This window comes from Falco peregrinus, chromosome 2, assembly GCF_023634155.1.
Source record: "Falco peregrinus isolate bFalPer1 chromosome 2, bFalPer1.pri, whole genome shotgun sequence".
Taxonomy (NCBI): Eukaryota; Metazoa; Chordata; class Aves; order Falconiformes; family Falconidae; genus Falco; species Falco peregrinus.
Window position 1 is genome coordinate 39,818,361 of NC_073722.1, and position 13,638 is coordinate 39,831,998.

General features: G+C 38.4%; 1 protein-coding gene across 5 annotated transcripts in view; it reads left to right on the forward strand.

Moving 5' to 3' along the window:
- Window positions 1–13,638, forward strand: part of ALMS1 (ALMS1 centrosome and basal body associated protein) — a 76,023-nt gene that overhangs the window by 41,988 nt on the left and 20,397 nt on the right. For 4 of the 5 annotated variants that reach the window (XM_055794469.1, XM_055794470.1, XM_055794471.1 and 1 more), the window contains 3 exons: window positions 5,384–7,133; window positions 8,242–8,367; window positions 10,121–10,291. In XM_055794469.1, coding sequence (XP_055650444.1) covers window positions 5,384–7,133; window positions 8,242–8,367; window positions 10,121–10,291 — 2,047 coding nt within the window. The remainder of the gene's footprint in view (window positions 1–5,383; window positions 7,134–8,241; window positions 8,368–10,120; window positions 10,292–13,638) is intronic. The other variant, XM_055794472.1, reaches the window with a different exon arrangement.

Consider the following 13,638-nt stretch of genomic DNA (forward strand, 5'->3'; position numbering starts at 1 on the left):
GAAAAGAAGCATCATAATGATTTCTCAAGTTCTAGCTGAGCAGAGTGTTTAAGGAGGTGACTGGGATATATGCACATAAATGGGCTCCAAACATGTACTCAAGTGCTCAGCTGAATAGTGTCCCAAAAAAGGGAACATTCGATATGAAAATTGAATTTTGAAACTATATCTCTAATAGCAGGCAGTGGTCATGAGCGCAACTCAGAATTGTATTTTATTTTCTTTTTCTTCTGTAAGACTGACAAACCTTGCACAGTGAGTCTGTTTACGGTACACTTCATTTGTGGAGTCTTCCTGTTGATTTTATAGCTGTTCCATTACACAAGGAGAGAAATCCTCCACTCGTGCTGTTATGCTTCTCTAATAAACACTAAAGCTTGGCAGAAATGCTTAAGAATAGATGGCAAGTGTGGAACTCTTGACACAGAGGGTTTTTCCTACATTTTGCATTGACTCAATTTCATACAGACTCTTCCTAAGGGTCTTAACTGGCTGTTCATGGAAAGAGAAAGTGCAGTGCTTCTTCAGGAGGAAAAGGAGGCAGAGGCTGGAGATTTATTAACTGCAAATGCTTTATAAAGAGGCCTAAGATATGTGACATTTCAGATTGTCCAGAGATGGGTCTTGTGAAGCTTGAGAAGCGGATGGCACTGTCTATGAAGTTGTTTGTGATAGAGGCAGAGGGTTGCCAAGACATTCCTGTAGATGGTTACTGTTAGATATAGTATACTATAGCCTATAGATAGGTTACTGTTTGATGAATAATTCCTGCACCTGTGGCCATGCTAGTGTGGCGGTAGAGATCTGTTTTTCGCCTGAGCAGCTAAGTTTGCAATAGAGTACTTACTATTTTGATAGCCTTGAGAAGTTTAATCCTAGAATGGGTGACGCTCTTTGGTCACAAAATTGTTTGTTGGTGTTTTTAGGAAAAACATACGAAAAATCAGTCCTAGGCTCCAGAAATCAGCCCTGTTACTGTCCTTCCACTGAAGTAATTAGAGTCTTTCTAGATAAAATGAATGTAAAGAACAATAGGGAAAAGCCAAAGATATGTAGGCTGTCTTCTGTTCCAGGAGCATTGTCTTTCAGGTTTAGCCGCCTTTTTGTGCCATTTGTACGTTCATTTTAGTCCCCCAGTTGATATAGAGGGATTTTTAAGTTGCTGTAAGATGTAAGTACAGTTTTACCATATTAAACCTAAGAATTTTCCATCTAAATTGAGGACCTTACTACCCCACCTGTATTTTTAAGGGTGCCAAATGGCTGTCTCTTGACTTACCTAAGAGCATTCCCCCATTGTATACTGTATTCTTCCACTATATGCTGTATTTTTCCACTCCTTGTGCTTTCTCACTTTTTCAGGAAGTTCACTGAGTTGTAGCTATAAATTTGCACTGCAATCTCTTGTGGATCATATGCCATACAGATCTTTTTTGGAAAGATGACACATAACAAGCACAATAAAACATGTGAAAGGCTTAGCAAGATGAGTTTATAGCAACTTCTGTGCTTGCTTTCAGTAGTAGGAGTTGCTGTGTATTACTTCAGGCCATTGAACTGATATGTGTTTTAGGGAAGAGCTTGTCTTGGGAGCACCCCTACCCTGGCACAGGACTGCTCTGTGTCCTTGCATTCTGCTGCAGTCCCTTGTTGTCCTTGGCTCTAGGAAATACAGGAAGCCAAATAAACTAGTTTACTTGCTTAGAATACAGAAGGCCACAGAAAAGTACTGCTTCAGAAAAATAATCCAGACCTTGCTGAAATAGTTTACTGCTAATGACATCTGGGATGTAGAAAGGTTGGAAAATCTGTTGTGCAATACTTGTTTATACCGTGACTTACACCAAAAATGTTTTTGACTGATTTGTGTTTCCAAATTCCAGCCAGCTGCTGAGGATGTAATCATCTGGGGACCTGTGTTGCACTTCATTAATGAAATATACTCTGCTGTTTCCACAGTTGTTCCAATCAGTAGGAGAAATAAAATAGCCAAGATTTTTATTCTGTTTTTTTCCTAGAAATAAGCTTATCTGGCCCGTCTCCATAGAAGTACATTTCCCTCAGATTTGGTCTCTGCACCGCAATGGAAGTATTGTAATCTTGAATGACACTTAAGGAAGTGCAGATACTGACAAATTAATAAAATGATGGGCATACTTAAATTCTCTCTAAAGAAGGCTGGTGGCCTATAGTTTCACATACATCCAAATCATTAGAGCTCGTTAGTGTAAGGTTTGATTGCTGATGAAATTATTTGTCTTTTGTCCATTTCCAGTGTTCACTAACCATGATACTGCCTCTGATGCTAAACTGACCTGTCAAAGAGAATCTGGGTGAAATAATGTAAGAGGGAGCTGCTTTCTAGCATGTCGTGTGAAGTATGGTGTGGTATTTTGTGTCAGGAATGGGATTAATGGTATGATACCTGTTTTGGTTAGTGCATATACAAGTGAGGGGGATCTCAGTGTGTAGTTAAATGTTCGTTTCTCCAGAGTCTATACAGCTGCTTCCAAAGGTTAGTATTCCAGTGTTATTGCCCCTCATTGGAGGTGCAGTGTTAATGGATCAGGTGAGTAGTTGTCTCTGTTTGCTTCAGGGCAAAATCTGTTGCAGTTTTTTGATCAACCCTGATAGCAATAAATTACTGTGAATGGTAACTTTAAGGTTTTCCCAGTTATTCTTGCAAGGCTTTCTCTTCGTGCTCTTAGAGTAACAGGTTTTCTGCATGCATCTGCGAGTGTGGTATTTTATTCATTTGTTTGTAGTGCAATCTTTAATATAGAGATACTTGCATTTCTTTTCTTCCACACTACCTTCTGCTTACACCAGTCAGGTAAGTTGCTGCAAAGATCAGCTGTCAGCGTTTGGGAACTTCTGCTGTAATGAGCAAAGTCTTGGAAGCACAAGCCCTATACATCCCTTCCTCCTGATCTCTCCACATGTGTGGGGACTTGCAGAAAGTGGGGAAATGAGGGTGGTGAGCCAGTCAGTGTGAGAGGATCACGTTTTGTCTGTCTTGTTAATCTTGGTAAATCTTTGCAGACAATGAATGTGCCCTCTTAGTATGTGCTGTTTGTAATGAGTCGAAAGAAGAGTTTGGAATATCCAAACTTCATTGAGGTTTTAGACACATTTATTTCTACTTTGCCTGGCAAGTAACTAGAGAGCCATTTGCTGATCCCTTCATACCTTTTATCTCTGTGTGATACCTTCTGCATACAAAGTATTGAATATATGTTGAGAAACTAGGTTACATTTTGAGGTGCCAGAAGAAGGTATAGGTTCCTTAGTGAGCAGGTGCTGTAGCCCTGGGAATTTTCCATTTAACTGCAGTGTCAGTAATCTGTCTTATTAATAAGCAGCTGAAAGGCAACACCATCTGATGAGTATGCTCAGAGAGCAGGGTGTGGATTTTTTTTTTCTGATTCTGCTGAGGGCTATAGCATATGTTGCTTTAATTTTATTTACCTGCTATGATAAATTGTTGTTGATTGTTGCTGCTGGGATTTTTTTTTTTTTTGATGGTGGAATGGGGCTTGAGGTACAGGAGAAAGTGGAAGCAATGAGGACTGGAGAGCATGCTGAAAATGGGTTAGTAAAATCAGGCAAAGAAACCAGGACAGAAGTTAGTACTAAAGTAAATTATTAGTGTCAGTTTCCTAAATGACCACAGGCAGGTAATTTAAGACACAACATTTTATACTGTTGTGTAAAATATGTGCCAGATACCTGAATACAATACATGTAGTCAGATAGCAGAGTCCTAAATATAGTGTCTCTGATAGTTGGGTGTGATACAGATGTGGGACAACTTACATGATCAGATGAAGATGTAAAGGTAACATTTTTTTAAAAAGGCTTTATGAGCAGAGACAACTGATAGTGAACTTCCTTATTTTTGGTGGGATTAGTGTCTTACCCGTTGCTAGGAATACGTTCTCTTTTTTTTGCAGCATTGTCATCAGCTTTCCAAACAAAAAAAAAATAGTGTTTGTGGCAAACATATCTGCGGTGATGGGAGAATGAAAATGATCTGCACCTGAGAATTGGAAAGTTTTTATAAGTTGTCATTTACCTTAAAGAGCAAATCAAAGCTCTGATTATTTTCAGTCATTTTCTAATTACTGTCAGCAGTGGGCTGTGACCATAAAAATAAAAAGACTTATTATGGCTCCTGTCTGAGAGGGAAATTGGCATACTTGTTTTAGGGGAAAAAAGAAATATCATTTACAGAAAATTAAAGCTTTTCTAATTAGATATTTTCTCATGCTTTGTATAGAACAGCTTTCTTTTTTTCCCAACTGTTCCAATGTGACTGAGTTCCTTTTCATTTTAGTTCTGCTTCATAAATGCTAGAGTCAAACAACTCAAGTGGAAGGGAAAGTCTTTTATATCAACTCCTGTTTCATATAGTGATAGTTATGGCATAACAAAATGTCTAATGCAGAGGTATCCCTGTAACCCTATAATGTCACGTAATCTAGTGCTTTGATAGCGCGATGTTTGTTTGGACTCTGGTCCAAACCAGAAGAGTTTTAGTGTGTCTCTGCCACCTGATTTGGAGGTCACCAGAACTTAACATTACATACTTGGTTAAGGTTTGAGTACTTATAACTGGCAGCAGTTGTATTTCCGTGGAGTTATGAAGGGCTGCCTTTCATCAGTAATTTACGGATCACAAGTGGTTAAATTGCATACAAGATCTCCATCCTTGGAGATTTTTGAAACTTGATGGGACAAGGCCCTGAGTTTCAGTGTTGTAGTTAGCCCTACTTTGAGCAAGAGGTCAGACTAGAGACTTCCAGAGATCTCTTCTAACTGAAGTTGTTTCTGTGATATTGTGTGTGGCTAATTGGCTATTACTTCAATTAGTAAAATTATCACTGAAGTCACAAAGATTTAGCGATATGTATGTATCTCTCTAAATACCTGTGAATTTACATAGTGAATATTCCTTCAAAAGATAGTCATTATTCCTAGTGTGTTATGAACTGGACTGTGTATGAAGCCAACTGATAGGAAGAAATTTTTATTTTTGCTTTCCAGGGAGTGGAGTGATGTTGAAGAGGTGTTTACAACTTAGCCTATTTAACTGAGTTACAACTTTATAGTTCACAAAAATAAAGGGTTCTGTTATAGATGTCACTGCTGCTGTTTGTTATAGCAACAAAACCATGTTATATATATATATAGCTAATTTGCTAGCACTTAAAATAAGAGACTTTTTAAAATTAGTTCCATTAATAGATGAGTTCCAGAAAAAGCATGTGCCCATTCATGATGACAGACTATTGATTATTGACAGCACTAGCCTTTTTTTGAATTCTGCAATCCAGATTTTGGAAGTTATCCACCTATCCTCTGTGAATTCTGTATTTTTCAGGATCCATGTGTGTGTGGTTTGGAAGCTGCTTCTGAGTATAGCCGTAACCAGGAACAGGACATAGAGCATTTCAAAACTCCAAGTAACAAAAGATTTCAAACTGACAAACACTCTCAAGCCGTCAGGACTAAGGAGCTTTCAGAGTCAAGCTTACGACAAGCTGTGCCATTATATAGAGCTGATCCTTCTGATGGTTGCCTGCTGAAGGATATGCAGTTTAAATCTTTAAGTACCGTTCAAACGCCTATCTGCAACCAATGTCAAACTGCAGCTAGTCATTCTGATGCCATTGCTGAACTTCATCCACCGTTGGAGAAGGAATGGGACACACGTGCAATGAGATCTGCAGCTTCTCCTGATATCCAAACAGAAGTCCATTTACCAGCTCAGAAGAAGCTGTCTACGGAGAAGTCTTCTGAAGATCTGGCTAAGCAAATCACTTCTATCACCTTTTCATCCCGAAAACGTTTGCAGTCACCATTGACTTTCATGGCACTTGACAGTGGTCTTAGTAGCGACGGTCTTGATGGGATAATGCCTTTGGATGTGGACCCTGCTAGCACTGAGGAGCAGAGGTGTGACAAACACTGGGAAAGATCTAAGACCTGTCCTCCAAGTCCAATGCTTGCTGGCTCAGTGTCTAATGAGATTGCTTATTCTGCTGAGAAAGACAGGTTTCATGTCTCTGCTGACAGTAACAGAGTTGGAGCTTATCAAGAAACAGACTGTTTGTCAGATCAGGATTGTGTAAGCGTCCATGCTGATAAAAGACAGACTCTTAGTGCAAAAAATTCTGATGTTCTGCCTCAAGATGCGGCTGAATTGGGCAGGCATACTGCCAGACTTGTGGGAATTGACTGTGATACAAGAGTCAGTCAAGAAATGAATAGATTTAATGAAGCTCATTCTGTAAGCTCATACCAGCAGGAGAAAAGCAGCCCACCTGGCCACATGCAATTGTATGAGAGATCAGAAGGTTCAGGTCCAGCTGTACAAACTGATTTGCTGAAGACCCATTTTAAGTTGTTGGCAAAGGAGAAGAAAAGTCCTTCTGATAAAGTACCTCTCACTCAGAAGGAGGCTGCAAGAAAGCAAATTGGTATGTCTCACCATTCATCTACAGATGAGATTTTATCCACCACATCTGTATCCCCTTCATCACCAACTAAGAAAGCACTTTCTTGTGTCCACATAACTCTTTCCACAAAATGTAATAACTCAGAGCTGCATAGTGGCCGGAACACTGAACATGAGATGAAATCAGGGGATAAACCTGAAGTTAATACTCAACTAGTGTCTTTAAAAACTCCAGAAACTTTACTAGAAGCTGTACCTCAATTATCACCTGCTGACCTTATTCCAGAAGATCAAAGATCTTCATCCTTCCCAATACCAGTGTCTTCAGCAGATGCCTGCCCAGTGCTTTCCTCTGTTACAAGCACAGCAGGGCAAGAGCTGCCTCTGCAAAGCAGTGAGAGCCCGCAAGTCACTGTTCCAGGTTCAAGAGGATGTTGTCTGAAGAATACCTTCAACTCTGTAGCTCCTGCAAAAAGTGGGAAAAGTACTTCTGATGCTAGCACTCAGATAACAACAGAAAGTCCTGAAAAAACAACCTTTTCAGCAGAAATCTATGTTAATTCACAAGGCAGTGAAAATGCTGTCCACCAGTCGTCTCTCCAGAAAACACATGAACTTCCCAACAATGCAACTTCATCTCTTGACAAGATTTCCTCTTTCCCAAGGCAGGGTGGTGAGCAAATGAGTGTCTTATATGTATGCATAGACTTCAGTCTATTCAAGCTCATTATATTTATAGGTATTAAAACCCAAAATCAAACCCAGCTTTTTTGTGGAAGTAACTTTCTTGAGATAATTTTGAGGCTTAAAGTTACTCATATGGGAAAGCCCCCAGCCCTTAAACTCAGGCTCTGCAGCCTTCTGGGTAGGGAGTTGTATCAATACAGTTGTGATTCAGTTCAGGTTTATCTAGAACTGAATTTGTTATGTACAGGTCTGGTTCAGGAAAATTTTCTGACATTTGTTTCTAGATAATTTGATTTGGCTCACTGTTCAGAGTTTATTGAGAGAGAGATCCGATTACTGATTTGCTAGGCAAGGTAGTACAAAAACTAAGAGGAAAATATGCACGTTATTATTTTCAATGGAATAAAACAGAATGTGGAGGGCTTTTAATATCTGTTGACAGAGGAGTGTGGATGTTGCGCAGTCACAGTGATGTTTTGTACTACTGATGTGTGTAGACTTGTGTAGCTTTCATGATTTTTTTCCTGGGCTCCAGGCTTTGTATGTCTATTCTCAGGGTGTTTAAAATATTATGAGTTGAGAGAGCATTATATTAGAGTGCAAAAAATATTTCAGCTATCTGATCACCTCTTCTGTTTGCTGTCAGAAGTCAGCTAATGTTCTGGTCCAGACATCTGCTGGAATTCTGTTATGACAGCACACTTTTTCTTGATGTAAGAAACAGATATCCATGTTGATTTAAAATTGTTTCATTAAATATGGATCAACTGGGAGCCAAGTGGGTATGAGAGTTATTTATTTTTTTAAGTCAGTGTTCGTTGCCTTAGTCAAAAATCTAGTATTGAATAGGTAAGCAAGCTATTTTTTCTAGCTAAGCAACAGTCAACCTTCTACCCATTGGGTGGGTATTAAATAGTTAATTAAGTAATTAATAATAGCAATTTATTTTCCTAAATATTAAGGTATTTCTCCAGATTTACCACAGTGAACATTGTCAGTAGTTCCTTGGGTTCTGATTTCTTGCATTTTTCTTCAGTTGCATTAAAGGATTAAAGCCTGACTTCTGTTAATTGCTTTGCCTTCCATCCCCACAGATCAGCCCTTATTGCTGCCGTATAAACCTTCTGGAAGTACTGGGATGTATTATGTTCCTTATCTAAAGGCAGGATCTAAAATTTCTCCAGCTGGGTCAGAAACCAGTGTTGAAAGCTCTCACTCAGGTACTTATCTTAGGTCTTCCAAATGCAAAATGATGGTTGTAGTTCATGGATCAGAATATTTCTATTTCATATGCAGAATTGTCTCAGTTGAGCTCAGAACTCTTCTGTTCTAGCAGTTTAGATTAAGTGCACTGTTTTTTTTCAAGTAGAAAAATGTCTTTATTCATGTTCACACCACTTTATAACACAAAGATGTACGAGTCCTGACTTGAAGGCTATGGTTTCAATTTCTTTGATGAAAGGGATGTTAGTGCTCCATTCTGGCAGTGAAAAGAAACAAGGCTCAATGTTTTACAGCTTGATAATTTACTTTCTTCTGGGAATTACTATTCAGTTTAGACTCTTTCATATCTCTGCCAGTTCTCCTTTTCAATTCCCTTATTTATGTACATTCTCCCAATTTTTTTTATTAATTTGGTATGTGTGCATTCTGAAATATCTGCATAATACAACCTGCATTTTGAATAATGGCTTTTTCAGTACTGAATTTCTTTCCTCCATGTTAGGGGATTCCAGTGTAGAAAGCCTTTCTATAAACAGTGTATTTGTAACTGTCGTTTAAAATATATATTCACTTCTTCCCCACATCCTCCCATCTCCCAGTAAAAAACACTTCTTGTTTACTGGAGGAAAGGATGCTCTGTGATTCATCAACTTCTGCTTTGCCTGCTGTTATTTTTCAGTTCTCTCCTGTATGCAAAGAATGCATCAGTTAAGTATTATAAGTCTTATTCGCAGGTTGTTTTCAGTCAGTGCTTTTTGACAGCCAAAGTTATTTGTAGACAAAACTTAATATTACAGACATGTCCAGTTCCTGGCAGATGTGCCCCAGGGGGGCAGGTTGATAACAGCAGTGACAGTAAGTGCACAGGTTAGTCATTATAGCCACAGATTGTGCTTGTAGTTGTTTGTGCGTCTCTCCTCATTACCTTTTTCCAGTCTGTCTGTTGTAATATGGTCAAAACGAGAGAAACAAATGTGATGCGGGTCTGTTGTTTTGCAGAAACTATGATGCTAGATATGAAAATGTAGTATGCATATGAGGCAGTGCAGCATTCTAGAAAATGTACAGCAGAATTAAAAGATATATTTTGTTTTATAAACTCCCTGCTGCAGCTAAGATACTTAGCTCATGAGTAGTAGCTGAAAGAAATGGAGTAAGTCCACTGAATGTCAGGTGGTGATGACAAGGATGGTAAATCAGTTAGGGGACATTTTAAGCTTCTAACATTAGGAATCAATGATATGCTAGTAAGAGAGCTCTGCTGCTGTTGTCTTAAATTCTTGTTTAGAGGTTATAGAGACCTGCTCTAGTCTTTCAGTTTTTCACTATTGCTATTCTGAGCTTGGAAAATAGATGTTTACATCAGTCAGTGAAAATGTCTGGAATTTTTATGAGAGCATGAGGGAGTCTGGACTCAAGTCCTGTGTCTGGCTTCCTGGCTGACTTGTCTAATGTTCGTTTCCTTGTATTTGTCTCTGCTCATTAGTACAATAGGTAAAATGTACCTACCTTTCACGGAAGAAGCTTTCCACCAAAGATCATGGAAAACAATGTGGTGCAATACCTACTGTTGCTGTATTAGTCACTAGAACTGCTCGCTAGGGATCATGACTGTTGGCTGGTGAATATATTGGTACTACTGCTTGGATAACAGGCTTTCTTTCAGACCTTGTCCTTGTTGTGAAACCTCTGTATCTGTTTTTCCCGCTTTCTCTTTTTACTCGTAATTATTGCTGTCTTTCTCTGCAGGGTCAAATGATGCTCTTCCTTCAAGGTTTCTGGCAAACGTGCTTGATTTAAGGGGTGATAATCCTCCAGACAGTACGGCTATCAAGCATAAAGAAGTAATCTACAGTAAGAGGGCCAAGCCCAAGCTAGCCTGGGCTGAGGAGCAAATGATACCACTGGAAGCTACTGCAGGTAGTTAAAACCTGTGTTTATTTTTACATGTGTTTTCATACACATGAAAGAAAGCAGAGCAAAAGAATTACTTTTCAGGATCTGTGATTTCTGGTCTCATGATACTGTTCATGGTCTGCCTGAAGGTGCTGAATTTGACTCATTTTGCTCTTCCCCAACTTTCTGTGTCTCCCCAACTGTCCAAATACTTGGATATTTTCTAGCATTTCAGTTGCCCCAGGGCTTGTCAGAGCCTTTGTAAGTTTTTGGGTTTTTTTTTTTGGTTGATTTTTTTTTTTTTTTTAAATATGATGGGGTTTGGGTTTTTTGTTTGGTTTTTTAAAGGCACTGTTAAGTTTGTGGAATGTGAAGTCTTCTTTATGTGAACATGAGCATTAAGTGTAGAAAGGATGCCCATGTAGAAAATGAGAGAAATTCCCTGGTAAATAAAAGCAGAGGATGGCTGTGTATATTGGGTTGGGGTTGTGTGGCTGCCCACAAATATGCTGATGTCTTGTGATGTCATGTAAAGTATCTCTGTTATTTTGGTATTTAGCTGAATTTTAATTTGATTTGACTGATATCACTTTCTTCCTCCATTCCATTAACCTTGTTGGATGGTACTCCTGAGAGGTGAAGGTAAGGGTTTACTCCTCTAGTAGCCTACTTTAAGGCTTTATTTGTTGAGAATACTGGCAAAATTAAATTATGCTGAGCTAACTGATGATTTTGACACTGTATCTCGTGACAGTAACTAAAATTAGTCCTGATGGACAGTCTTTTTGTGCACTCGTTCTTTAATTTTGGGTGGCTGATGAACTCCCTTGAGTCTGAGTAGGGATGAGGATTTTGTTGTGTTTGAGAATTGCATCTTGTTCCTGGACAGAAGTAACTGTAAAAAGAAAATTGCTGAGTAGTTGCCATCTCTCCTAAATGCAACTATGAATTCCTCAGGGAAGCTCTTTATTGCATGGTATAGTATTTTCCAGCATGTTCTATATTAAACAGAGAGTGAGCAAATTGCATGGAGGTAATGTAATTGTGGCTGTTGATGAGGGATGGGACCTGAAACATATGAACGGCATAATGGATTCTGGATTAGAGTTCCCACTCTCTTCTAGGCAGTCACATATACAGGGTTTTTCAGAGCCCCTTTATTTTTCTTAGCATCATGTAAATCTGTTATATGAAGACATTTAATGGAACAGATTTTAATGGAGTACCTCAGTGTGATTATTGTTGTCCTTTTTAAGCAGGCAGCTCAATATGCCTGGGGTAAGGTCACCCCACAGAGCTGTGCTGATATATTAATAGGGATTTCTCCTGATTATTTTAATTTTTCATTTTAGAAAGGGTTTTGTTTGAAGCTTCTCTCTTCAGAATGGAGAGATTTTGGTATTTCCAGAAGATAATTTAAAATAATTGCATAAGACACACTGGAAGTAATTATTTCATGCTAATTTTAATTTTTTTGTAAGCGTACAAAGGATCAGTAGTTGAATTATTGCAACAATAAAGACAATGTTGTCTGAACCTAGTTTTTCTAATGGAAGAAAAATTCTCTGAGAGCATTTATAAAATGCAAGAATACAAAAAGAAGTGGACTCGTATAGAAAAATGCTTTCTTCATTCACTGTGGGTAGCTCAGAAGAAGAATGCTGGATCATGGTGGTAGTGCTGAGGAAAGAGTGCGTGTATAGAAGTGAGGTCTCCGAACAAGAATCTGCAGTAACAAACAACACATCGTGTTGGAGCAGAGATCAACAGATATCTTTCTCTGAATAGCCTGATTAAAAATGAAAGGGGAACACAAGTGTTAATATAAAATTATCTAATAGTATTTTTCTGTACGTGTGGTGGTCTAAAGACACAGGCAAGAACAGAACTGTAAGCAGAAATCATCTTTTGATAAACCAGCCAGTACAGTCGGAAATTTAAGCAAGCTTTCTGAAGAAAGACTTGTGTGTCTAAAATTTCCCTGACTTCTTGCACTGTATTTTTAGATGGTCTAATAAAAGATTACTTCTACCCACAGAGCTTGTCTAGAGCTTAAAATTATGCAAGTTATGTATTTTTTAAAAAGTTTCTCTATATAAACTTACCTTTATTTTTTGCCTGTTTGCATTCCTTCCATTTTGTTGGTAACTTTTAAAAAATACAGAAATAGCAAAAATTCTGCATAGTGTTCCCAAGCCTGATTTCATTTGTCAGGAGGATGTGGAGGAATCCTCTTACATTAGTATATGAATATTGACCTTGTATGGGAAGACAAATTCCTCCAATTTTGGAGTTAGTGAGACTGGTCTGGTTACACTGTTCATGATTCTGACATTACACTGCAGTGTCTTTGTGTTGGGAAGGGAAAAATTATATAAAATACAAGGAAAACAAGTGACTAAAAGTAAGGTTTATGAGGCAGTGTTAACAGTGTGAATTCACACAATTGTAACCTTTCATAAGCTTATCTTGCACCGCTTTTTTCCATGTGGAATTGAGGTTTTATAAAAACATAGCTTGTGATTCTTGGTGAGGTAGGTAGGTATGTTCCTCCTGGGGTAGGGAGAGGCTTGGTTGTGGGACTTGCCACGCTTTTGCTGGATCAGTGGCAAAACTTGCTCAAATGATGGAAGGAAGACCCGGTTTCCAGTTCTGTTTTCATCAGTAGGTCACAGTCACAGAAACAAGACTGTTAAAGGAAAAAAACAGACCACCAACAAAAATACAAACAAAAACCCAAACTTGGTAGGAATGTTGGAGAGATAGAGAGAAACTAGTATGGGTGTGATTCCTGCCACTAATGGAGCCTGATATGCATTTGCTGACAGCTCCCCATTACCTGGTCAGTGTTGTTACCATTAGACAGTTCTTTTTTTATATTAACTTTTTATTGCTATTAAAGCTATTACTAGTTTATAAGGCATCTTTAAATGATGTACTTGGCTAAAATGGCACGGAATATCTTGCAGTGAGCATAGGTACTTGGGAAATCCTTCTGGCAGTAGCCATAATTCTTAATTTCTGCCTTCATGGTTCATGATATAATGTAATCCATTATACAAAGAACATAACATTAAACACTTTTTACTTTTTAAAATTTGATTTTTTTTAGAGTGTATTACAAATGACTTTAAACTTATTTTGGAGTATATTCCTGCTAGCACATGCTGCATGCATACTTAATGTATGTCTATTACGAATGAGTTTATAATTGGATTTCTGCATATAGTCCTTTGTAATTTCAGATAGTAGCATATTCTGGAGGGATTTAACTGCTGCTTTGAACTAGAATGTGTCATCTGAGCTTGAAAGCAAAGCCAGGTTTTAGAACCATCTCTGATGGCACACTAAGAGCTCTGCTGGTATTGGTT